The sequence below is a fragment of the Cimex lectularius genome, unplaced genomic scaffold (assembly GCF_000648675.2).
Source record: "Cimex lectularius strain Harlan isolate CLEC.00 unplaced genomic scaffold, Clec_2.1 scaffold53, whole genome shotgun sequence".
NCBI classification, from domain to species: domain Eukaryota; kingdom Metazoa; phylum Arthropoda; class Insecta; order Hemiptera; family Cimicidae; genus Cimex; species Cimex lectularius.
In genome coordinates this window covers 569,761-597,083 of record NW_019392659.1, presented here as the reverse complement: position 1 = coordinate 597,083, position 27,323 = coordinate 569,761, and the positions used below count along the sequence as shown (strand labels likewise).

Below are 27,323 nucleotides of genomic sequence, written 5' to 3'. Positions count from 1 at the left end.
ATTCAAGTATTATATTACAAAAATAACACAAAAATGCCTGCAGAATTCTCGCATGCGACATCAGATAGCTTTTGACCAGTTGATATTCTCTAAAAATACACGCCAGTTCAACAATGCCGTGTTTTTAATTAGCCCGAATATATCGGTGTATTTTTAATATTTATATTTTAAGGCAGCAATAAAAAATGTATAATGAAGTAACTCTTATAAAACATTTTTTAATCATACCGACAATTAACATCAAACAATCTTTCAGATTTTACGTCAGATATCGGTTGATAAATTACCCAAAATGATCGTTATCTTTTCATATCCGCTTTGTGCTAGTATCACGTAATCGTTTAGGGTTCGTCTCTCGTTTAGTTTTATTTTGAGAATCTTTTATACTTCAAAACATTATTTCTGCTCGATAACTAGTTAAGATGCTAACTTTCGTTGATTTTTTTTTAAGTCGATGAGTTGCGTTTAAGTATTTTTGTCTGATTGTGAGATTTTAAATTAATGTGGTTCAAAAATAGTCACGCCAGGCTTGCATGTTTTGCAGTTACGAACAAGCTTATCTTCACTCCTTAAAAACTTTCACTGGGTAGTCAGCTGAAAATAAAATTCCGTCGTACGTAACATGAAACATTAGAAATATGGAGTGATTGAAAAGTTTGGAGATACATTTGAACAAGTTTTAAGATAGCCGGCTTTTTATCGGAAATTGCGGCTCAACGCCCCTATCATCTGAGTGCAACACAAAACAGATAAGAAGGACAGATGGGTAAACGAGCAAATTGATACGAGGAAAATCTCAGAAAAGCGTATCCAGATGTTCAAAATTTTGTTGTATTTTGTTAGAGTCAATATCGACTCCGAAACTATATGATTTATAATGTTTGTGTCCAACTGTTTTAAAAGCATAAAGTATATTTATAACTTCAAAAAAATAAAAAATCGAATTTAAATAACGTTGACTGTTAATTTTTTTCTCAATCACCAAAGATGGAAGATTCATTCATATTGTAATCTAGCTTATTAACGTAACTAATATATAATAATTTTACGAAAAGATAAAGCAGAATAAAATAATAATACATAATATATATTTTTGTTGGTTTAGTACTTAATTTTTAACTAGTTCTCTACAATCACTGAACAAGCAGTCTTTTCGCTCGAGGCTTTTGATTCGCCTAGTTAGATATTCGTTCGATTGGTGAACTGCTTCAACAGTCATTAGCCATTGATGGTGGACTAAAGCGGCTTTCTGGATACCTACCATGACTGTTTTCATTTTCATGTCACAGTGGAGGGTTTCATTTAAATATCAAGTTGCATTGACTGTGTAACTAAGGATGCTATTTTAAAACCGTTGTATCGTTTGATTGTTGGTATTGCTGGCATCTGGATGTCATATAAACATGGGTGTGAGAACCTATCTATTGATTATGTAAGAGGTTAAATTGACAGTTTACAGAGTTCATGTCCATCAACCAGGTTGGGCCTCAGCATGTCCTTTTTCCTCAATCCAGTTCCCTGGACTGTGCAGGGGGTCCAAGGAGACTCTAACAGACCCTGATTGCAAGGGTGGTTTCCAGGCACAAAATAATGGTGTAAGCTTTAGACGCACTCTCTAAAGCACACGCTGTATTCGTGTTTCCTGGCGCGCATGATATCCTTAGACATCTTACGCGTGCATTTGGAAGATAGGAAGAAGAAGAAGAAGAAAAATAACTTTGTTCTGGGACTGGTGTCCTCTAAGAATAATTTACATGAAATAAATAAAGGAAGTTCCTTCTATGAAGTTAAAAGTAAAAAAAGATCTTGGCACAATGTATACCAGTAAGGCAGGCCTGAAGAGAAAATTACGAGAATATTAATCGAAAATAACAAATGTCAACGTAAGGTCTCTGCTTGGAGGGAGAGGAGGTCATTATACAGGTGGGATTTAAAGGAGGAAAAGGAGGCAGCGTGACGAATAGAACGAGGAAGGGAGTTCCAGAGTTTTGGGGCTCGGATCGAAAGGATCTTTCGAAGGTATGGGTTGTATGTTGCGGAAGGATAAGGTCGATTGGGGATGAGCGGGTCTTACGAGTGAGATGTGAGGAGTTGAATTGGAAGGATTGGATAACGGAAGGAAGACGATGTGTGGATGGACTGGAAAAGAAAGCAACCTAGGAAATACTGTGCACGGAAGGAGGGGAATAGCCAGGAAAGTTGGGAATACAACCCCGACACCCGGGATCCCCGTGGGGTGCCGTACACAAATCTTACGCAACAATTCATAATACGCTTCAATCGCGCGTTCTCCCCCTCCGAGAGACCACCGTATGCCACACAGCTATAATCGAAGAAGGGAAGAATAAGGGAAGATACAAGGAGTTTGCGGGTGGAGAAAGATAAGAGAAGCCAGGACCGACGAAACAGGCTGAGGGAGGCAATGGAATGGCGGAAAATTTGGGAAATGTGAGAATGCCAGGAAAGGTTTTGGTCAAAGACTACTTCTAGGTTTTTAACCGAAGAGCAGAAGGGGATGGGATGGTTATTTAGCATGAGAGGTGGGATGGTGGGGAGGGAATTGAGGAGTTGCCTGGACCCGATAATTATGGCGGTGGATTTGGACGGATTGAGGACTATCCAATTTTTATGGGCCCATATGGGATTTTAGGTCTTTTTGGATCATGATAATGGCCGAGTGATCGGAAGGGTGGAAGGATATGTATATTTGGGAGTCATCGGCATATAGGTGTTAGTTACAGGACTGGATGGAGCCGGGCAGGACATTGATATAAATTGAAAAAAGGATAAGAGAGATGCTAGAGCCTTGGGGCACCCCAAATTTTAGAGGGAGGAAGGAGGAGGTAAGGCCATTGGGAATGAAGACAGCTTGGTGCCGATTGGTAAGGTAAGAGTGAAACCAGCGGATGGTGCTGGCGGAGAAGGAAAAAGATTCGAGTTTAGAGAGGAGAGAAGAGTGAGGGACAAAATCGAAGGCTTTGGAAAAATCAAGGAAAACAAGTGTAGAAACTTTCCGTTGGTCCATTGCTAAGTGGAGGTCACTGGTAATTCTTATTAGTGCTGATTGGGTGGAATAACCTTGGCGGAAGCCAGATTGGAGGGGATTGAGAAGATGGGACTGTTCAAGGTGCCTGGAGACTTGTGCTTAGACTAATCTTTCTAGGGGCTTGGACAGGCTTGGAAGAAGCCCCAATACTCTAGAAGATAGAGTGGCCTTCTCTATTTAGGACCAGGCTGATGTATTTCGGCTTAGGTAGCCCTTTCCGCGCGGCATAAGGTCTGATGCTTAATGCAGACCCGACCACTCGGAATGGGCAAGAGGGGAGCGAGGTTGTCTTGGCCCTTCGGGGCTGAGCTGCCTCTGCACCAATGCTGTGGCAGTAACACCATTCTGTCTTATGCGGAGGTGTGTCAGCTCTCATCTTGAGAATCAAAACGTCCGATAAGGCCGAATAGGCTAGGTGCAGACGTTAAAGATCTTCATTGTTCTTTTTAGGACGACCGAGTATACGGGAAAGACTATACGATGAGAAAGCACAGTGATTTCAGTTCCACGCCTAGTAGCGTGTTATAGGGGAATGGATTCGTCGTTGGCCGTAGGTGAGACCCCTGGTGGGTATGAAGAGCCTGTTGTTCGGTGCTGCTTGCAAGGGCGTCCACTTTAAACGAAACCGCGGCCGGAGCGGACCGGTATTTTCGACACTGACGAGGCCCCTTCGCTCAGGGAGATGGAGTTGTCGTCTCTACCTAGGGAGCGCGTTGGGAGACCGACTGATGCATTTCAGCCCCTTTGGGTATCCCTTTACGCGCAGCACTCGGTTAAATGCACAATGTTGACAATCCCTTCGGACGGGCCAAGCGGGAGAAGTCGGCAGCCTCTCTGATTAGTCTGTGGATGTGGTGGCTTCTACACCGAACTTCACGGTGTTCACACTATCTACCGTGAGCCTACGCTACACTATCTACCGAGAGAGGTGAGTCTCTCCTAACTTGAGAAACTAAACGTGTGAGCACATATGGAACAGACCTTTAAGACACTGCTTTGTGGTAAATCCGCTTGGATCATTTAAAGTTCCGAATAGGTTCTTGATTAATTCGGAAATGCTTGTCAGCGATGCAGGATTCGATACGGAATGGACACAGATAATGAAATAAACCATTTAATTGCACTAAATCCCTGTAATTTGATGGCGCCGCATGTTTTGAAGTACTTGTCAAATGGTTGGCTGTTCTACTCGTTGTTCATTTGGGCCCGAATTTTATAATGTTATTTTAATTCCCAATTTCTTAGATTCGACGTTCCTTTCCCTATGTATGTAAACGTGATCCGTTGGTGTCTGATTTTGTGGTGTTTTTTTGTTTATTATTTTGTTCATCATGTTTGTAACATACCTATTATTGCGTGCAATGGGCTTTTAGTTCGCTTTTGTATTTATCTTTTGTCAGTGGTTCGGTTTTTAGTATATCTTTTATGCATTGTATTGTTTTCTATTTTTTGTAGGGGAAGTGATTTGAATCAGTTGTATGATGTCCGTGGGTCTTCTCTATATGTTGAGTTGTAATTAGTTGTCAATTTTAGTGATTGTTAGATCTAAAAAAATTATACTGTTTTTGTTTTCTATTTTTCTTTTGAATTTTATGTTTTCGTTTAAAGAGTTCTGGTACAAAGGCGAAATAACATCTGACAGACAAACCGTACACGAATAGGCTTCGAAGATGATCGGTTGAAGATAAAGATCAATGTACAAATTCTTTGTACGGTAGGGTTTTGTAATTTCGTATAATTAGAGTTAGTTTATTTTTTTATTAATTAATATTTATGAAACATATTGGTTGAGATAAAAAAGTCAGTACCACGAGCGGGATTCGAACCCACGATCTTCGGCTAGATATGCCGCTGCTCTACCACTTGAGCTATCGCGACTTCGATCCGCTCGGACACCAACTTCACACCTCAACTCACCTCTCGAATTTCCCTCCTTTTTGCCATTTTTCAAATCTCGTGTAATCTATTCGATTTTCGGCGACCAATGAAATGGCCAGGGAGAACTTTCGTGAAGATATACTTCAGTTTAATTATTAAATCCATTACTGTTCGTGGTCCCAACGGATCGAAGTCACGATAGCTCAAGTGGTAGAGCAGCGGCGTATTTAGCCGAAGGTCGTGGGTTCGAATCCCGTTCGTGACACTGACTTGTTTATCTTAACCAATACCTTTCAAAAATGTTAATTAATTGCTAAAAGTTAATTGGTCAATCGGACCACGAACTGTAATGGATTTATTTTTTGTATTTATTAAAAACCAAAACGTTGATATATGTCACAATTAACTAGTAATTGTTTTAAGGAAGGGATGGGCCCAACCTAGACTTTGTCTAGGTTCCAGAGGAAATCCCTCGATCGGTCTGACTATAATTTTTTGAAATTCGCCAGATACCCTTTTTTTATTGATTTTACCTTTAACCATAAAATTGACCTTTATTTGTTATAATGGATAAATTTTGAAATGTTAGAATTAAAAGAAATGAAATACACAAATTTAACATTTTATATCTTTAGACAATTATTTTAATAGTTTAAATATTACAAGAGCAAAGTGAAACTTTTAATCGAGATGAAAAACAAAATTAAATAAAATGTAAAAAAAGTAACAATTTAACCCACTGGTTTTTCCTTTTTCAATCTTAAGTGAAGTATGAAATTGAAATTTAATGACAGTTGAAGGAATAGTTGTTTTACTCACAGGACCAATTATTAAACGGTGCGTCTTACTCGGACGGAGGTCTTTCTCTCACTGGCTTAAATCCCAAAGTAAGTAAACAAAACCATATTAAGGGGATTGTCTGACACAGTGTGACATATATTTTTTTTTCAACGTTAATTTGAAATTCACTATTTTCGTGGTCCGCTTGACCAATTAATACAAGACAATTAATTAAGGTTTTTAGTTGAGATGAAAAAAAGCTAATGGCACGAGAGGGATTCGAACCCACGACGTTCGGCTAGATACGCCGCTGCTCGACCACCTGACCTATAGTGACCTCGATCAACTCCCCATCTCAACCCCACCTTATGAGTTTTCCCTCCTGTTGCCATTTTTCAAATGTCGTGTAATCTGTTTGGTTTCTCGACGACAATTGAAATGGCGACGGAGAGTTGATGTCCGAGTGGATCGAGGTCACGATAGCTCAGGTGGTAGAGCAGCGGCGTATCTAGCCGAAGGTCGTGGGTTCGAATCCCTCTCGTGCCNTATATATAATTTTTTTTCTCACAAAAGAATGATTTTAGGTTGAGAAATTCTCTTTTAGAAATTAGGTTTATTTCTGGTATATATTAACATAGAAATTGCTGATCCATTGTACTTTTTGGAAAAAATAGTTTTACGGTGGATTTATAAAAATGCTGCTAATTTTCATACATGATAAATTCACACATATACACCTCCATCATAATAGAAAGCGTAATATACATAAATAAAACTTACACCCCCAAACACCCACTTTAAAGATTTATACGGTCATACACGAAAATATTTATAAGAATTATACAGAAAAATAATTCTTCCGTTTTTTAAATCGTAAATGGAAAGTTCGTAAATATTTAATGCGCAACTGCGTGGGACTGCCGTAAAGAGGAAAATAAATATTTTCAGAATGGAATGCTACTCAGCTTTAATACCTGTATGCTCCTTACAACCCCTGAATATTCAATAAATCATACTTCTCTAATCTTTCTGTAGCCCCTTTTAAAAATGATTTTATCTTCGATGTGAGAGGATATGGCATTGATTCCTTTTCATGATTCTGATGATTCACTAAAAAGGTGTAATTACAAGAAGAAAAAGTATTTTTCCTAAAGATTTTCCATTTCATGTTGCAATGCTATCTAAATTTATTATACTTTATCCAGCCTCTTACTTTCATTTTCTTGATTTTCAGATAGGAATATTTACATGAAAAATATGGAGTATTTTCGGCCGGTTCAACTTTCTACAAGCAGCAAAGTAGCGAAATGGGAGCCAGGCTTATGAAGTTTGGAAATAAAAGTAAATAATTTCCTTCGGAAAGTGGGCAGATGAATAAAGTTTTTGCATTAGAAACCGTCCTAAGTTTAAATTTGCTGGAAATATCGTATATCGGTATACCGTGGTCATAAACGTACACGACCGACGTCGAATCGGTGGGGGCGGCCGTTGCATGAATGAATGCCGGCGCATGCACGTTGACTGCCGTTGCAGCCGGCGTGGTCCTGACACTCCAGTAGACCGCCGACGACCGTGAGTGAAACACGGCCTGAAATTCGATCCGACAGAAACGCGACAATTGCTGTTGCTGACCGCGTCTGCCCGGTCGACATGCGGCTCTGACATGCCTCTGTACAGTAACAGCCTCTCCCCTTCTACCTTCGATAAGGTAATAGTGAAATTTAAATTTAAAATTTAAAAAAGAATGAGGCTGATAATACATAAAAGTCCATGAATTCGCCATGCTAATAGCAATACTTCAAATCACTATAAAATTATTAACCTAAACAATAATAAAATTTTAATAAAATACACAAAGGGAACCATTCTGCAGTTGTAAATTTTCATATCTTTCATTATCATAAAGAAAAATCATTACAGGTTTTCATATATTGAAAATAAAGATTTAACCCCACTGAACATGTTGTGTTCTTTCAGTTATTGTATTGACTATTAAATTATTTAAGAAGTTTCAAAAGTTTAATGTTTAATTTATTATTTCTTCGCTTTTACCACAGTTTCTTTCTGTTTCTCTTTTTGGAGGATCAATTATTCCTACGTAGACTTGTTATTTTCATTGCCAGCGTTCGATATCGCAAGTGATACTCTGTCTATTGGCAATTACACATGCCATTCACGGACTTCTAATTCAGATAATTTACGCTGACATAAATACCGTCACAAAAAGAACGAAATTCTTTTTCCAATATGCTCCACCATAAGACGAACATGTGATACATCAGGAATGTCTCATTTTTTTAAATTTGAATTTTTTTCAAAGTGAAAAAATGAAGTATAATAGTGAATCAACCATGAAAACTTGCGGTTCTAACTGAATACCTAAAATATATAGTATAAACATAAAATTGGGCGGTTTCTGGTAATTCTACGGGATCAAACCCATAAATAATTGCACACCGGCAAATTCTTATTTCATCCATAAACAAAACAGTTCAACATGGTAGTCAAATCATAATTACACATAAATATCAGTTAAATCTGTATTTTATTGTATTTTTTTACAAACTATAATCTGACTAGCTGAAAGAAGGAAGTAGGACAGGTTTATCCGCATAATGCTGATGTAAACGGAATATTGTTTATTCTGTTAAGTTCTAGGAACTTAAGAACTTTTGATAGGATTAATTAGATTTATCAATGTCTAGTTAAACAAAGTATTTTTCCTATTACTGCTTTGTTATTTTCTCTCTCTCTCTCTCTCTCAATCTCTCTCTCTCTCTCACACACACACACACACACACACACACACACACACACACACACACACACANACTCACACACACACACACACATATATATATATATATATATATATACATACACACACACACACACACACACTTTCTGCCTATTTATATCTCTTTTATTTTTATTTCCCCAACGTCTATTTAAAGCTAAGTTTAGCATTTTTTCTTCAATTGTCATCCTGAGAGGTCAAAGTTCGATTCTGGTTCGAAACACGCATGAAAACACGGCTATTGCGGAATGCGGGTGGTGTGACCCAGTTATTTCAGATTCACACGTGCAAGGAGCGAAAACTAAGATTACAAAACAAAGAATTTACGCCCGTCAAAAATACACGATATAATTAAAAATGTACTTAAATATGCAGCTTATAACAAAACGTCTAATTTTTTTGAGTGAGAAAATTCGGATTATTCTGTCGTCCAAAAGGTTTTCAAATATCAAGACGATGTTTGAACTGATGTGAACGAGAATAAAAATGAAACAAACCTCATGAGAATTGTACAAGGGCGACTTTGGATAGAACGGGAACTCACGAGAAATCCATAAACCTTTATCGTCGTTAAAACTTAATTGAGCTAAACAGGTTCGCCCCGGCGAATGTCTTTCAATTTACGCCCAGGCCCTTTTCCGAGCCGACGGGCATTGTCTGAAATTGTGTCGTACCAGAAACGTTTTCGAATTTTTTCTAGTTGGCTTTTTTAAGAAGAACTCTGAGGCGTGCAATAATTCTCAGCCGTATCAGCGAACCAAGGTTGGGAGTTCGGGTAATTATCAAGTGGTTTGACCTATTTAAAATTAACAACTAAACAAGAAACAGATGCAGTTTAAAGGTTGGCTATTCCTACTGTTTTGTCTAGGAGGTTTTTTTATAGAAATCAACATGTTTCATGTATATTTTTGGTTGCAGTCTCTCGTTATCAACCAATAATGATTCAGTTTATTTTACACGAAAACCCATATGTAAAACATCATAAAATAATTAATGTTGCTTGAATTCAATTCATTTTGTACTAAGCATAAATTAATAAATTATCCGATCAAATTACTAAAGAAGTTCTAGGAATAATATTTTATATTTGCGACTAAGAACATTAATTGTCTAGCTTTATTCAGTGTTTATTTAGAAATCGTGAGATGCGGTCTGGTGTGATGTAGGTTTCAGAAAAACATTTTCTTTATCCTGCCAACGTTTATTGTTATTTATTATACACGTTATTTCTCTTGTCCGATGACTTCAAAATAGCTTTCAAAAATTATAAAACAATTCAAACACTTTTTTTCCAAAATTAAAGATCCCACACCAATAACAAATAAATCTGACGTAATCTACAAGATCAACTTACATCGGTCTTACATCCTAATATCTGGACAAGAGAGTTAAGCAACATATCTATGATTGCAAAAAACCTAAGCAAAATCCTACAGCACTCGTTACTTACCATCTTGAACACCAACACAATTTCGACTTCCAAAATCCAAAAGCTTTTTTGGACACACACACAGAACAAAACAAACATAAACGTAATTTCTTAGAAATGGTTTATATCAACAGAGATAAACACAGCATCAATTACAGAACAGATACATGTAAACTCAGTCGCAGCTACGCCAATATCATTAATCAAATTCAATACAGATAACATACCTATATCATCACATTACATTCCACACATCAAATATTTTTCACATAGTCTAATTTCCCAACAATTTAGCTTTCCTTTTCCTATTTATCCCTTTCTATATAATCCTGAAAGGATAATCTGGCCGAACCATTACCAACACATTTTTTCCCTTCGTCGGCTCTTTTCACCTCAAAGAAGCCGACGCCTTATACAAAAATGTCTTTTCTATACCGACATCCTTCCCCACCCCTTCAAAATCCAACGTATATAAACACAAAATAGCAAAATCTCACTGGCACTCTCGACACGACACGCAAGAATGGCACAATTACACAGAAGACAAACACTTTGAGTGAGTAGAAATACTTTGATTGAATATATAAAAAAATATATTTTGCATTGTATAAATTCACTTTTCCACATCCAAAATGTAATTGTTATATGTAAACAATGTTTGTAAATCCCAGGCCCTGAAGATGATCTCAATAAAGATCGAAACGTTGGCACGATAAAGAAAATGTTTTTCTAAAACCTACATCACACCAGAGCGCATCTCACGATTTCTAAATAAATATCGATTTACGGTCACTAATCACCACACATTTATTCAAAGTATTTATTGTGTGAACTGCAGGATAATTTTCTTCCACTTGAAAAAGGCAGTTTCTTCATAAAAGATCTCTCTTTCTCTCTCACCCTCTCTTTCTCATCTTTTCACTCTCTCTTTCTCTCTGTCCTCCCTCCCTCTCACTCTCTCTTTCTCTCTTAAATCACATTGATCGCCCTGTAATACATTCACGCAAGATATAGATGTAGATGTATTAATCGGGGTGTGTCTTATACTTCGCCCTTTAAAAGCTATTTTATAGTATATATTTCGTTCTGTGCATATCGGTAAGTCCTAGTTTATCAAAGGACATCAAAGAACATGACTAATTGGCCCGGTTTGAATGGTTGGATGTTATTTACGGTTACGTTGTGTGTCCCAGATCACTTTCTCCTGCAGGCATGTGTAGCACCATAATGTGTCAGTAGGTGTGTTGGTGTTTCCTCTGCTTCTTTGCAGAATCTGTACGTCCTGTGTTGGGTTATGCCTATCTTCTTCAGATATGCATTTTGTTTAGTTGTTAAGAATCCTGTTAGGATTCGCAGTTTTTTCCTAACTCCTTTAATACATTCATACTCACGCTATGAAATTAACTGTCAACACAGAACTATCAGTATTATGAACAATATTTTTCTTTTCGTTAGGTAAATTGGTGATGAGGCGAGGAAGACAGAAACAACATTTATTTTCTTGTCGAGCTTTCGGCAGAATATATTGCCTTCATCATGACTCTGTATTAACAAATTAACATAAATAAATTTACAAATATACTAAAAAAAATTTGAAAATTTTATATTTGAAAATTTATTTATGTTAATTTGTGAAAAGAATCTACCTATGAAAAGAAAAAAATTAAAGTGAGAAGGCTGATCAATCACCAAAGTCAATATTATATACAATAAATTGCAACAATTATATACAATAAAGCACCCCTTTTCGCTCCAAAAATCGGAAAAGGGGACGCCAAATGCTGTGTTCAAGCACGCTTTCTATACCAGATGGCATTCCTACGCGCTCTCTATATGGAGCCAAGGAATTGCTGCATCCTTCAACCAGGTGGGACACATCAAGTAACCTTTTCTACATGCCGGCCAAATACGTGAACTTTCACCCCAAACTAATTTTCCGCGTGTCAACCTCGCGTGGCGTATCTTTAATGACCTCTCTTCTACGAGTCACATCCTCAGATGGTCACCTATCGGCTCTTGATATGTTGGCTCCTCTGCCGATCCGGTCCGATGCTATATATCAGACTGAAAGCTGATTTTAATCAGCTAATTAAAAATAAAAAATTTGAGCACAAATCGCATTCCAGAAATCTGGTCTTGGATGATGTAAAGTTGGGGACTGTGACAGATATGTTGGTAAAAAGCTAATTAAAGAAATCATACATATGTCCTAGCAGCGACAGCATAATATAAATGTAAGAAATCAATAAGAAATTGGCTGCATTGTTAAGACGAAATTATCCGTTCTGATTTCGTTAGAAAAAACACCAAATTTGTACTGTAATCTTCTTCTTGTGGTTAGATAGTTGATCCGTTTTTGATTACCAAACTCCTTTTTATTAGAGGGCGTTTTTTTATTGTAGAATAAGTGAAATGTTATTGATGCGTATTTAAAAGCCTTTCCTCCCGGCAACCAAGTCGTTTTCATACCGACTATTGTCATTTCCTTCGGTTGAAATGGAAAACAGAAATTGTTTGTTATTGGTGTTTTGGCTCTGAGTTTGTACATTTCAACCTCGAAATAACAAACGAATCTTTGTTTAGCTTCTGCAGATAACAAAAATAAACATGTGTTTTTAACTGTAAACAATATTAGATAAATACTTCTTGCGATCTGTTACAATTTTATTTCTTGGTATGTGTGTGGTGTTTAGTGAGCGTTAGTTAATGATTATTTGAAGATCGTAAAATGCGGTCTGGTGTGACGTAGGTTTTAGCAAAACATTATCTTTATCGATCCTTTTTAAAAAAGATGGTTCATCACTAATTTGCAATTAATTTCAATTGTTCAGACAGACAAATGACAGTTATTTTAGAAGAATTTAGAATTTTTATCTAAACAAAAAACTTTAATTAATTGAAAGATATTAATTGGTCAAGCGGACCACGAAAACTAATGAATTTAAGAAGATAAAATGAAGTATATCTTTACTAAATCTTTCCGTGGCCAGTTCATTTGTCGCGGAGAATCAAATGGAATACACGACATTTGAAAAATGGCAAAAAGGAGGGAAAATTCGAAACGTGGAGTTGAGATGGGAAGTTAGTGTCCGAGTGGATTGAAGTCACGTTAGCTCAGGTGGCAGAGTAGCGGCGTATCTAGCCAAAGATCGTGGGTTCGAATCCCGCTCGTGACACTTACTTTTTTATCTCAACTAAAAACCTTAATTATTTGAAAGTTATTTTAGAATATTTTCGTTGGCTGAATAAAATACCACGTCCCGATTTACGTTCCTTAAGCTTTCAAGAGATCACGTAATGAAAGGAGGCAGAAGTATTCAAATCCGGTTATGATCATGAATTATTTCATGAAAAAAATTGAAGTAAATTTCAATAAAAAATGAGAAGTGTAATATATTACCTTTTCAACAAGTGTTATTTTTATCGTATTTCTTGGTGAAATAAGCTGTACAAATAATGTTGTATCCGAACGGAACAAACAATTAATCCTAATGGTGTTGATTTTTATTCAGCAGTGTAATAAATCAACACAACGACGTATTTCGTCGAATTTTATATTTTTTTGATATAATTATTCAAACTTTGGGGAAAAACGGCTGGTTGGCATGACACGGTGACAATTTAATATTGAAATGAAAAACAAGGCCGTTGCACGAGTTCAAGTAAACATTAGTAAATAATTAGCCAAATACCAAAACCATGCCCTTCAGGGCAATATTATCAATGATAGTTCGTAAGCGCTAATCCCATAAGCAAACACGGTTGGCGTTAGTTTTGCCGATATAAATTGAGAATTCCCGCAGAAATTCGTCATTCGCGGCGTTCCGAATAATACTGGAAGAACAGTATAAAGGCAATATGGGAAGAAATATTTGGGTGAAAAAGGCGACAAAGTATTGCATTCTAATCGACAAGTTTTGATTAAAAAAATCTCTGAATTGGCCGTAAGTATGAACAAAAATTCGTTTCCTGCAGTCGCAGATTATCGGCCACTAGTTTGGCTTCTAATTTGTCCGATCATAAGCCGACAGAACGGAAACCTACTTTGCTTTAGTCTACATATCCAGAAAATTTTTTTTGTAGATCGTGAGGTGTGGTCTGGTGCGACGTAGGTTTTAGAAAAACATTTTCTTTATCATGCCAACGTTTCGACCTCACGATCTCCAAATAATCATTGGCTAATGGTCACTAAACACCACACATATCAAGAAAGATACCCAATGATCAAATTTGCTATAAAATCAAAACTAGGACAAAATATATTTTTTTTACTAACCGTTGATACTCACTAAAAGCCTTGATTAGAATTTTTAACGATACGCTCATCTGAACAGTAAAATATCACATTTCCTATTAAAACGAAATTAATGTCCATAAAAAAATAAATAAATTTAAAAAAAAGAATCCGTCTACTTGGTTTTTGCACCCAAACATAGCCAAATTTGTAAATGCATATTTTCTCAGCCTTTTAGGTCACAGACTTGCGGTATGGCTCATTTTTTAGAAAATTTTACGCTGAACGAGATATGGTTTTTTTAAATGTTGTACTATCTTCAGTCATTCAGCGGTAAATTATAAAATCCGGAAACGTGTTAATTTTTAAGAAAACTTCAAAAAGAGATGTAGAGATCATTGGAGCGGCGCCCTATAGCGATCGACAGGAAATTTTAATAAGCTTTCAATTAATCACTTTCCACTTTGCCCCATTACTCAACAATTTTCGATTTATTCGCCATTTTTGGGCAAAAAACGTAGATTTTTACGTGCTCATTCATAAAACCACCAACCATTCGTTGCGTTAATTTTACACTCTACAAATTTGTTCCGAGGACTTTTTCAAAAAAGTGAACAGGGAAGCGAGAATTTTTACTTTTTCTTTTTTGATCTTTTGGGATGCGGAATGCTTCTGCTGTCGATAACCACTTAAACTCATAATAGAAAACCAAGTTTTCCTTCCCATTTCACAGGTGTTGTTGCAGTTTGTGGTTCAATAACGTATTGAAACAGTAGGTTTGTGAATGGTAAAATCGGGAAAGAAAGTTATTGGCTCTTTTACAAGAGCACGTAAAAACCAACGTTTTTGCCCAAAAATCTCGAATAACTCAAAAATTTGTGAAAAATCAGGCAATGTAGAAGGGAGCCAATTAAAAACGTATTAAAATTTCTTATCGTACCTCATAAGGCTCCTCTCCAAGGACGATTTCCTGGCTTCACAGCTCAATTAGAAATTTTAGGAAAAAGTGCAAAAATTAACGTGTTCTCGAATTTTTAACGTTACTGCTGAAAGACGGAAGCTAGAAAAACATTGAAAAAATCCATCTTGTTCAGCGTAAAATTGTCTAAAAATGAAACCTAGCGCAGGTCTGTGAGTTAAAAGGCTGAGAAGATATACATTTTCAAAATAGGACATTTGTGCGTGCAAAAATCACTGGGCGGTTTTTTTGATGTGCAGTGTATTAACAAAAATGAAAAATGGCAAAAGGAGGGAAAACTCATAAGGTGGGGTTGAGATGGGGAGTTGATGTCCGAGTGGATCGAGGTCACGATAGCTCAGGTGGTAGAGCAGCGGCGTATCTAGCCGAAGGTCGTGGGTTCGAATCCCTCTCGTGCCATTAACTTTTTTTCATCTCAACTAAAAACCTTAATTAATTGTTAAGTAATTAACAAAAATATGCAAAATCTATTTCATAAAACTAATGCTAGATTATAGATATGAGCGTAACCTAAAAATGAGTTGCAAGGGCGGCCAAATCTAATTATAGGTTTATAGAATAATTATCTGGTTAATAAAATAATAGGCTGGTGAGGGCGTCGGTGGCCTCAATGGTTTAGGCGTGGACACGGCGCTCATCACTGTAAGGTAAAGGTCCCGGGTTCGAATCCAGCGGCCAATATAACCTCTACTGATGTGAACAGTTTATTTTGTTCGTACAAAAAAAAGCTGTTTGTAATGTTAGTTGTCGAAAATGAAATTAGAAGTTGTACATTTAAATTGATTTTATTGCTAGCTACTAATTGCTAACTGCTGTACTAGTTATACAAGTGACCGCATAAGATATAGTAGGTTTTCTTGCAATGATAGATATCGTTTCTCCACCACGTTTTTGTTCTTTATGTTAGATTTTGGTTCAGGTGACCTATAACTATAACAAGTATGAAGAAAGGTATCTTCGGGTACCTTCCGTTTCCGGCAATATTAGACATCGGTTTCCACCATTTTCCCCTTCATTATGCTAGCTTTTAATAGAGGTGTGCGATTAAGCAAGATGAAGAAAGGTATCGACGGATATTTCCATTTCTGGCAATATATGACATCGTTTTCCACTACTTTACTTTTTTATTCTATCTTTTGTTTCGGTGGCCGTATAACTATAAAAATATGAAGAAATTCAATTCACTAATTTCGTGGTCCGTTTGAAAAATGGCAAAAAGGAGGGAAAATTCAAAAGGTGCGGTTGAGATGGGAAGTTGGTGTCAGAGTGGATCAAGGTTGACGGTATGACCATATAACTATAAAAGTATGAAGAAAGCTATCATCGGATACTTTTTCCACCACTTTACTTTTTTTGATGCTAGCTTTTGATTCAGGTGACAGTATAAGCAGGATCAGGCAAGGCATCATCATATAATTTCCAGTTCTGTAGGTTCTTCAGGTCCACCACACCATGATTTTTCCTCAATAACTTTAATGTAGTCTAGAATATGGTCAGTGTCAAAGCTATCTGGAACTCGTTAAAAACGCTTTCAGAAAATCTTTCTCATACATGAACTTTTTCCAGTAGTGGAACCAATCCTAAAACGTTAATTCTTTAAACCTCCAATTTCTATTGTCTGTTACAAAACTTTTCCAAACACCCAGTTCTTTCTTTGTAACTGCACTGAGACTAAAGAGAAGATTCCTCAGGGGATCAGTTGTTATTCAAGAAGGTTTTTGATTGCTCCCACTCCACATTTCTTGAAACACCCTTTTCTTTTGTCTTCCATCTTCCATACACCATTTTTGCATACTATGGTTATGACTCCATTTTAACACCACTTTCTTTCTTTTTCTGAACGGATGAACAATCCAACATTAGGTTAACTCTGGAAAACCACTATGTTTTATCGTCAAATCTACAGGTCTATCGGTTGACCTTAACTATTTTTTCCTTAATTAATGATCATTCAGAAATCGTGAGATGCGGGCTGGTGTGATGTAGGTTTCAGAAAAACATTTTCTTTATCGTACCAACGTTTGGGTCTTTATTGAGATCATCTTCAGCTCAAAGTGTTTGTTTCTGCGAAGTGTGCCATTCTTGCGTGCCGTGTTAAGAGTTTTTCTGAAACCTACATCACACCTGACCGCATCTCACGATTTCTGAATAATCATGGACTAACGGTCACTAATCACCACACATTTCTTTAATTAATTTTGAATAAATAAAAAATTCTGTGTTTTTCATGTATATTACAACAGTGTTTTTTTTTGTTTTTTTGCGTTTATACATTACATTACAACAAAAGGCAATTCAGACGTTCAAAAGGATATTTACTATGGTTTTATGGTTATCTGAAATCTATTCGATAACATTTGAAGATACCAAAGTTTTATTACTATTGATAAGCCCCAATATTGGTCTTTTATTTGATAAGAATTGTTAAAGACTGTTAACATTAAGCTTTACTTGAAGCAATTACCCGTAATAAGGCAAAAATTACAATTAAAATTACTTTTGTTTTGGCATACTAAACCTGAATGAGTTAGAAAAAACGAAGTACTTTAAATCCATATGTTTCAGGGAAGGGACGATATATAATTTAACACAAGTCAATTAAGGTAGGCAGTTAGGTGACAAAATAAATTCCATAAAAATAGATGAGGCCAGTCTAATAGTATCGCCATGGCGATATTTTCATGTCACCATAAATTAATTGTCGATTATTACATTTTTATTTCGTTGAGTTTAAAATTGTAGCCATGTTACTTAAAGACCAACTATTTTTTAATATTTTTGCCAAATTATAGCCTGTGCTTTTAAATGGTAATTTTAATTTTTAAACAATCTCTTAAAAATGTGACGTTAAATTGGTTTTATTATTCAATTATTACGTAAAATGAATCAACCCAGACCGTTTCATCTCCTCCAACTGGGTAACCAAACGGTATTTTCGATTAAAACATGGTAATTTTTTCCTCTAAATCATGTTTTTTCTGATGTTATGAATAAAATATCGTATTTCTTCGTCACCTAATGTTGTATTCGGCTAATACTCTTGTTAGTGAATTTATCAAAACTAAACCAAATACTTAAAATTACTAACTATGACCTATGATTTCCTTTAGCTTGAAAACGCTTAATTTTTGTCAAAATTCTTGGTTTTCTCTCAGTTACTAGTAAATTATTTTGCTTTCCTTTGTCCTTACCTTATTTTGAACTTAGAAAAAATTTCTTTCTAAGGTCTTGGTTGAAATAAAAAATTCAGTGTCACGAGCGGGATTCGAACCCACGACCTTCGGCTAAATACTCCGCTTCTCTACCACCTGAGCTTTTTATCTCAACCAAGACCATAGAAAGAAAAATTAATTGATTGAAAGAAGTAACTTAAGAAAACGTAAATGGATTAATATTTAAAAAGTAAAAAGTATCACATCACGAATCAGCTCTCCGTGCCACTTCGTGGCAAAAAGAGGAGAAATTGTATCGTAGGTTGAGATGGAGAGTTGGTGTTCGAGAGGATCGAAGTCACGATAGTTCAAGCGGCGTATTTAGCCGAAGGTCGTGGGTTCGAATCCAACTCGTGACACTGACTTTTTTTATCTCAACCAGGACTTAGAAAGAATAATTGATTGAATGAAGTAACCTAGTTAATTGACTACGAAAACGTAAATGGATTACAAAAAAGTATTATGTATTACTCAAGCAAGTTCTCATTATAACTATTATATATGAGGGGAGTAGGCTATTTTTTTAAAAAGAAAAACTTTTCAAGAAACATATCTTGTGTTAAAAGATTTGTTCATCAGAAATATAAGATTTCATTGTAGTAATTTTTATTGTCATGGTAACTTTGTTTTACATTTAAAACATCTGATAAATCCACACTAGCCAGTGATGAGTTAGAAGTTGAATTTTTAATGCGACAGCTTTTGGTTGCAAAAATGGAGACGAGAGGGCAAGAATGTTGTTGTTTTTATGGAATAAGAGGGGGAAGGGGAAGTGTCCGGCATCGGCTTAGATCACCTCCTATTGTATTTTTTAAAACTTGATGAATGTTGTTTTAAAATGTGAAGACCTGGAATACTTTTTTATCGGCCCATGAGGATTCGGAAGGAAAGCAAACCCTCAGAGTTATCCGGCTCTCTCTGCCACCGCTTCCAATCTACAACATCAATATTTTTTATTTTACTTTTCTTTATTGCATCTGATATTGTACCATAGTAACATGAGGGGAGCCAATTTGCTCGCCGAGATGTTCTCAATGTTTTTTTCTCTGTTTATACCCCAGCCAACTTCTAATCAATCCATTCTTAACAGTTAAATTCTGTTAACTATGGACCCACGACCATCCCTACTTTATCCATGTGACATGTTATAATGATATGTTGGGCATGGATCGAGTTAACAGAAAAGATAAATGATGGAGTGAGTGTGTTGTTCAATCGTTTTAAAAAGATAGTTCCTACTCACAGTTGTTTTAACAATCCGGATTTCGAGCCTTCAGATCATCATCAGGTTGTAGAGCTCCTTCAACCCGATGATGATCTGAAGGCTCGAAATCCGGATCGTTGAAAACAACTTACTGCGAGAAGGAACTATGTTTTTAAAACGATTGGATCAAGGTAATGGCTTGGGCTTTCGAAGACGTGGAGATTCGTTGGAGATTTGGATTTTCACGATAGCTAGTAGTAGTAGTTGGTGGTCATTATTAAGACTTCGGATCGGAAGAACAGTATTCTTTGAATGTTAGAAAGTTGAAACTCGTACATCCAAGTTGGTGTGTTTGTTGATAGTTATTTTATCTATGCATGTAATATTCTTGATATTAATTTGTATAGTTGTCTAAACCATCTGTTTCAATTTCTGTTTTTATGTTCGTATGTGTCGGTTGCAGGTTATACCGGAGTCCAGATAGAACCCAAAATAAGCTGTAGAGAGGAAGTATTAATAATAATAATCGTTATGTAAGGTGTTGGTTGAGATAAAAAAGTCAGCGTCACGAGCGGGATTCGAACCCACGACCTTCGGCTAAGAACGCCGCTGCTCTACCACTTGAGCTATCGTGACTTCAAACCACCCGGACACTAGCTTCCCATCTCAACTCAACCTTTCTAATTTTCCTTCCTTTTTGCCATTTTTTATCTCAACCGATACCATACATAAAGATTAATTAATTGAAAGATGTTATTTGGTCAATCGGACCACGAAATCTAATGAATGTAGTAATAATAATAATGTTGTTTAACCTGGTTCCTGACAGCTCGTCGCTACTTCAGCCATTAATTGATTTATTGGTCAGGAACAGGCTAAACAACACGCATTATTATTATTACTATTATTACTAAATAATGATTAATACTCCTACACTACAACTTACTTCGGGTTCTATCTGGACTAACTATAGCATGTGTTTTTAATTTTTGGTGATGATTTTTTAATCACAAGTTATCTTGGTTACTGTATCTGACACCTCTGGAGTTTGTCCACTTCTCTTTTTCGTTTTTCAGGCATGGAAGAAATTATGTTTGATCTTTTTATCTTAATTACAGATATTGGGTTGTTATAGATGGTCTTGTAGTTCCTAGTTTGTCGACTTCTTCGTTACCCAGAATTTCTTTATTCGCTGGTATCTAAGATATTGCAAATTCACTATTTTTCGTGGTCCGCTTGACTAATTAATATCATTCAATTAATTAAGGTTTTTAGTTGAGGTAAAAAAGTCAGTGTCACGAGCGGGATTCGAAACCACGACCTGCGGCTACTGACGCCGCTGCGATACACGACATTTGAAAAATGGCAAAAAGGAGGGAAAATTCAAAAGGTGGGGTTCAGATGGGAAGTTAGTGTCCGAGTAGATCGAAGTCACGATAGCTCAAGTGGTAAAGCACTCTTTTTTATCTCAACTAAAAACCTTAAGTAATTGAATGATATTGAAAATTGTTACTTTTTCCTAGGTGTTGGAAATTTTGGATGCATGCACCGACTATTTTGGATGTGACTTTTTACGTGCGAGTACTTTTACGATATATATGTTAAGTTTTCCTACGACATAAGCATTGATAGCACGCATTTCTAAAAATTCCTAGATTTTCTCCCTAATGAGTGCATAGAATATATCATATCGGGATCCTTAATTTCTGTTGAGCCATCTGTATACAAAATAATTATGTTTGATTTTATCTCCTACTTTCACATTTTCTCTCTAAAAACATCATAGAATGATGCAACGAATGTTTCCGGGATTATACAGGAGTCCCCATTTCATAAAATGAGTGTCTGATTATTTTTGTTCTTGTTGCATGCACCTAAGACTCCCACAAGTATTGCGGACGAGGAATGAGAATATGTTCTCCACAATGAGAGGCTTCGAATAAGATTCTTTCTCAAAAATGGCTGATTTTCTTATAAATTTTATCATAAATGACGTCAATACTAATACAAATGAAGCTAGGGGGCCAGGATGCACAAATTCATCGGATCAATATTTCGGTATAAATATTAAATCGATTTGTGTATAAATATCTTTTGTATTTATGTTTTATACCACCGTTAAGTAAATTTATTGTTTGTTTACATTATGATTCAAATCAATATTTAATTATTATTGCATGACATGTCACTTCTCCAATCGATTTAGTTCGCCCACAATATTCATGGACGACTACTTCACACCAACCAACTTCTCATTAACATTTCACGCACCTTTCACTGACATCTAGGCAAGGAAGTACCAGGAGTTTACATACATCGATGTCCCATCTAGTAACATATATTATGTAGGGATTGGTGTGAGAACGAGACAATAAGATTGATAAAACACGTCGCCGAAAAACAAATTATATTTTACACTCCTGTTATTGAGAACATACTGACAACGAAGACCTAACTACTCACTACCTAACTTCAACTCACAACTTTCGCCTGGGGACGATCTTTCTACTTTTCCGCTAACGGGAGACTTCGAGGGGGATTCTGTATCCGCTGTACTATATCAAATCACTCGATACCGATCCTTTGACAAAAATACGACCGGTTCATCATACCCAGAATCATTCCGTCATTAATAATTTTTGATGTGTAATAAGAGGTGTACCGTTTAAATAATCGGACTGTAAAAAAGGTAAATTATTTTTGTCGTTGATATGAAAAAAGTACACAAAAATTTTCAACAAAAAGAAAGAAAACTATAATTACCCAGTTGTTTGTGAAAACAGCCAGAATATGTCGTTTTCCCGATCATTCCTGACACATGCGATCCAGTGTTATCAAGTATAGGAATCGATCCATCCCCATTCACCAAACGAGGGTTACTACTGTTTTTTTTCTTTTTTGTAATTCATATCATATCACATCGTTCCTGCCGTAATGATTTCGCAATGTTCGAATGGACTACTTTTAAAAACAATTTATTATACAGAAAAGATGACATACATGTAGCTATTTTTTAAATTAATTAATTTGAAATGTAAAAAAACTGGGGTTAAAATTATGAGGTATGATTTCTTAGTTTAAGATTATAACAATTTCTAACGCATGAATGATAAACAATTTGAAAACCATCAGGAGATTCAGAGTCTAAAGAGAGTGATAAAATAAGCACTAAGATAACATAATAAAAAATTATTAGAGATTTAATAAGGATAAATCTAGTTTTATGTGAAGAGAGTGGAGACTTGGCTATATCTTTTTAATAATAGGACTCACATGGTCAAGCCATGTAAGCTTGGAGTTAAAAATAACGCCACGATTTTTACCTTTAAGATAAATGTTTATAGAGGAGTGTTTAATATGAGGAGGGTTTAGGCAATTTATATTAATGAGGTTTTAGAAATTAATAAAGAATGGCTTTATTACTTGGCCATTAATTGACATCACGAAGATCACGGTTGCTTTAGAGATGTTGCTTTTAGACGTTGAATGTAAAGCGTATAGATTAATTTGGGAAAAATTAGAACTACCAGAAGATCATTTAGAAACATGGAAAAGAGCAAGGGCCCAGAAATGGAGCCTTGTGGTACACCAACTGAAATTGAGGGAGAAGAGAAGATAAAATTTGAAGCTTTATCTCTCTGAGGAGGAAATATATTTAGTAGCACTAAAGAAACAAAAAGATGCGTCATTTTCCAAATAAGTGGATTACGATGCGGCGAATACACTGGAAAAATCAAGTGGAACAATTATAGTACACTTATTACCATCAATGCCTAGGCGGATATCATCTTCTATTTTGAGAAAAACTGTTTATGAACTATGAAATTTTCGGAAATCCGATTGAAAAAGGAATATGAGGGCATGGGAGTGAATAAATAATGATATTTGTTTAAATAGTATATTGGCAGTGATGGGAGAATATAATAAGGTGGTAGTTACTAAGAAGGGTGGGCTTAGTTTGGGTAAAGCTTCTTTCCAGGATGAAAGACAACTAGATGAGGTAGGGATTTTGGTATTATATTGGCTCCAATCCGCACATATACCGATATGTACCGAGTTGAGCATATTTGCTTTCGTAGTCCAGCGGCAATTCCAGCTTTTACTGTGTACAGTAAGCCGGCAGACTTGATAATCACCCACCCCGGGTGTTTGCAGTTTGAGGTCAGACCTCGGTCATCCGTCCAACCACCGAGCTGGGGGGTGCTGTGAACATTTAAGTCAATTCAGGACCCTAGGCATTTCAAACCCTTTGCTCAATATTACCCTTTACACATGTTATAAAACTAACCTTATTGAGGGTAGATGGGTACATTCCGCCGTCGACCCTCTCACGTCAAGCATTCACGCTAATAAATATATCAGTTTTATCACAAGCTAGGTATACACAACTAATAATTACTTACAATAGAACGACCCTGTTTCTTCCTAGAATCGGAGATGAGGTAGGGAGAAGTTCAAATGTGGGTTATGTGTTGTAATGTAATAGGAAAGAAAAAATAAAGGAATAAGATAGGAACATGAAACATTAGATAGCTATATCGGTTTAGCAATCGGAGAAAATATTCAGCTCTTTTCTCTTTGTCGATCCTATATCCAATCGTTTCACTCAAACTATGGATTTTTAAATATTTGAAATACACAATACAATTTTGTTTTATTTCCTATTCCATGTGAAATATGGTGATTTGACAATTTGCTTGTTGTTTTATAAATAGGATGTTAGCTAATATTTTATATAAAAGTTGTTGTCGTTGGACGAATTTTCATGCTTTGTTGGTTACTTGTTTGCGAACAGCCGTTCTCGAATTGTTTCATTGTAACAAAAGCATTAGGATAGACGTGAATGCATAAAGTTTGAACTGCATTTGTTTGCAATATCAATTCATTTATATAATACATTGTATTATCGACATTTATGATGAACATGTATAATTTAGTCATGTTATTTTGTCATTGATAAAAATCGTTTCGATCGTCGTCAAACATACATTGCACATCTTAATGAGAAGGTCTTAGCTGATAAATGTTATACACAATTTTATTTGATTTTCGTGATCCGCTTGACCAAATAAATTATTTTCGTTTAATTAAGGTTTTAGATGAGATAAAAAAGTCAGTGTCACAAGCGGGATTCGAACCCACGACCTTCGGCTAAATACACCTCTGCTGTACCACTTGAGCTATCGTGACTTCGATCCCCTCGGACACTAAATTAACACACACTCCCTTCTCAACCCCACCTTTTGAATTTTCCCTCCTTTTTGCAGTTTTTCAAACGTCGTGTAATCTATTTAATTCTTGGCGACAAATGAAATGGCCACGGAGAGCTATAGTGAAGTATAAAACATTTTGCTTATTACATTTTATTAGGTTTCGTGGTCCGCTTGACAAAATAAATTAATTTCGTTTAATTAAGGTTTTGGATGAGATAAAAAAGTCAGTGTCACAAGCGGGATTCGAACCCACGACCTTCGGCTAAATATGCCTCCGCTCTAACACTTGAGCTATCGTGACTTCGATCCTCTCGGACACTAATTAACACACACTCCCTTCTCAACCACACCTTTTGAATTTTCCCTCCTTTTTGCAGTTTTTCAAACATCGTGTAATCTATTTAATTCTTGGCGACAAATGAAATGGCCACGGAGAGCTTTAGTGAAGTATACAACATTTTGCTTATTACATTTTATTAGGTTTCGTGGTCCGCTTGATCAAATAAATTCTTTTCAATGAATAAAGGTTTTGGTTGAGATTGAAGTGTGTTCATTTATTTTCCACCACTAACCAAAATAAATACATTTTTCGGTGAGAAACATCTGACTTACTCCAAAATCCAAGGACTTTGCTAAAAGTATCAGCCTCATTTTTTGCGGATATGACTATTTCGAAAATATTCATTCACTTTCGCGTTGGTGGTGTAGCTCGTATCGCGGCTGAGAGGAGACCGGAAAGAAGGACGAGACCGTTCGAGGTCGCTATGTGTCGAGAAGCTGGCTGCAGCCATCATCAGGCCGGGGTTCGTAGACCCCACCTGCATCGTCGCCAGGGATCTCAACTCGCTGCAGCGTCGAAGAGCCTCTTCTGCAATGTAAGTTTCAACATTAAACTCGAACTTATAAAACGCTGAATTTTTTTATATATTTAATCTTTTATTATCTATCTTTATTTTAAACAACTTACAGAAAAATTATGAGTTTTTCTTGGGGTTCCAAGGGTAATTAAGCTGTTGTTTTCAATTATTTAGGTGTAGGTAGTTATCTCTGTAAATTAAACTAAAAAGGGACGTTATTATTATTTGTAGTTTTTGTTAGCCGTTCCGGAGTAATCACCATTTTTATGATTTTTGACAACAATCCAAAGTTCCGTTTGATAAAGAGAATTTTTGGTTTCCAAAAAAACAGCACTTAGGTTTTTGAAGAGCGAAAACCGAATATCAAATTTGTTTCTTTATAAAACATTTTAGCTCGGTCAAAAATAATGCATTTCAACATCAAGCATACCATCTATGTGTACCTGCCAATTATAATTTTCACAGTGATCGAATGACGTTTTTGGGTTTACTAAAATCTTATTGGCAAAAACGCTTGGATACGTATGTATATATTTTTCGGCCTAAAAAACGATAAAGCAGTGACACCACGTACTCAACATCCTCTCGTTAAATTAATTAATCTTTATATAAGGTAATGGTTGAGATAAACAAGTGTCACGAGCGGGATGACCCGCGACCTTCGGCTAAATACGCCGCTGCTCTACCACTTGAGCTATCGTAACTTCGAACCACTCGGACATCAACTTCCCATCTCAACCCAACCTTTCGAATTTTCCCTCTTTTTTCCATTTTTCAAATTTTATCTCAACCAATACCGTACATAAAGTTTAATTAATTGAAAGATGTTATTTGGTCAATGGGACCACGAAATCTGGATCCTCTCGTTAGTACAATTTGTGCTCTAATGAACTACAAGATGAAATCGACCATATTGTGATGATGATGAAGTGGGGACTTTTGTTCCCCAAGCTTCTGCCTTCTGGCTTATTATACTTTCTTGTTCCTTAGTTCAGTGCTATCGACTCGATCCTTCTCTTAAGAAGTGCTAGGTTATTGGCTGTCGTTGGTACTATTTATTTTCCATGTGTTTTCTTTCTATAACAGGTTATTTCTTCATTTTTCGGTTGATACATATTCGAAGATATGGGTTGCTGTTTCTCCCTCCTCATTGTATAACCTACAAATGGGATCATTATTGAATATACCCATGTTGTGTAGATGTTTTCTCAGATGTTCAGTAAAATATTTTATCACCTTTCTGAATTTAGCCCTCTTTTACTGTAGCAGTGTTTGCCGGTCTTGGTGAGGGTTGTTTTAGCTTAAGCGTATCGCGTCTAGCACCCCTGGAGTTCATATATTCCTTTTGTCTTTTTTGGATCTATTTCGTGGTAAAAGATTCTGTGTTTTTGTTACCCCAAGAATAGGCCAGGGCATATGTATGATCTTGCAGATCCTCCTCCTGTCAGTGCGTATGCTTTTTCGTTACACAAAATAATTACGTTGTGTCATAGTATCCAATATACAGGGTGAATTGCTACTCGTGCTACAAACTTCTCCAGTAGATTCTTCACCCTAAAATGAACAAAAAAGTTCATATTGTCCATGGTCCGATTCTCAACCATTTCAGAGTAATTTCGCTTTTTATCGATTTTGAAAGATATCACGTCCTGGCGTCGGAAAATCGTGATATCTTTTAATCTAAACATTTCTCT

General features: G+C 36.1%; 1 protein-coding gene and 1 non-coding gene across 4 annotated transcripts in view; one reads left to right on the top strand and one right to left on the bottom strand.

Annotated features, from left to right (window-relative positions):
• Positions 1-27,323, top strand: part of LOC106669064 (GTPase-activating Rap/Ran-GAP domain-like protein 3) — a 423,385-nt gene that overhangs the window by 312,595 nt on the left and 83,467 nt on the right. Inside the window, exons 1-2 of one of the 3 annotated variants that reach the window (XM_024224836.1) lie at positions 7,246-7,412; positions 25,481-25,647. The exons of the other annotated variants lie outside the window; for them this stretch is intronic. Of the exons in view, the coding sequence (XP_024080604.1) occupies positions 7,368-7,412; positions 25,481-25,647 (212 nt within the window). The 5' untranslated portion in view covers positions 7,246-7,367. Of the gene's footprint in view, positions 1-7,245; positions 7,413-25,480; positions 25,648-27,323 lie in introns of those variants that run through there. 3 annotated transcript variants of the gene reach the window in all.
• On the bottom strand, positions 20,123-20,195 carry Trnar-ucu. The gene has a single exon. It is a non-coding gene; the product is annotated as a tRNA-Arg (tRNA).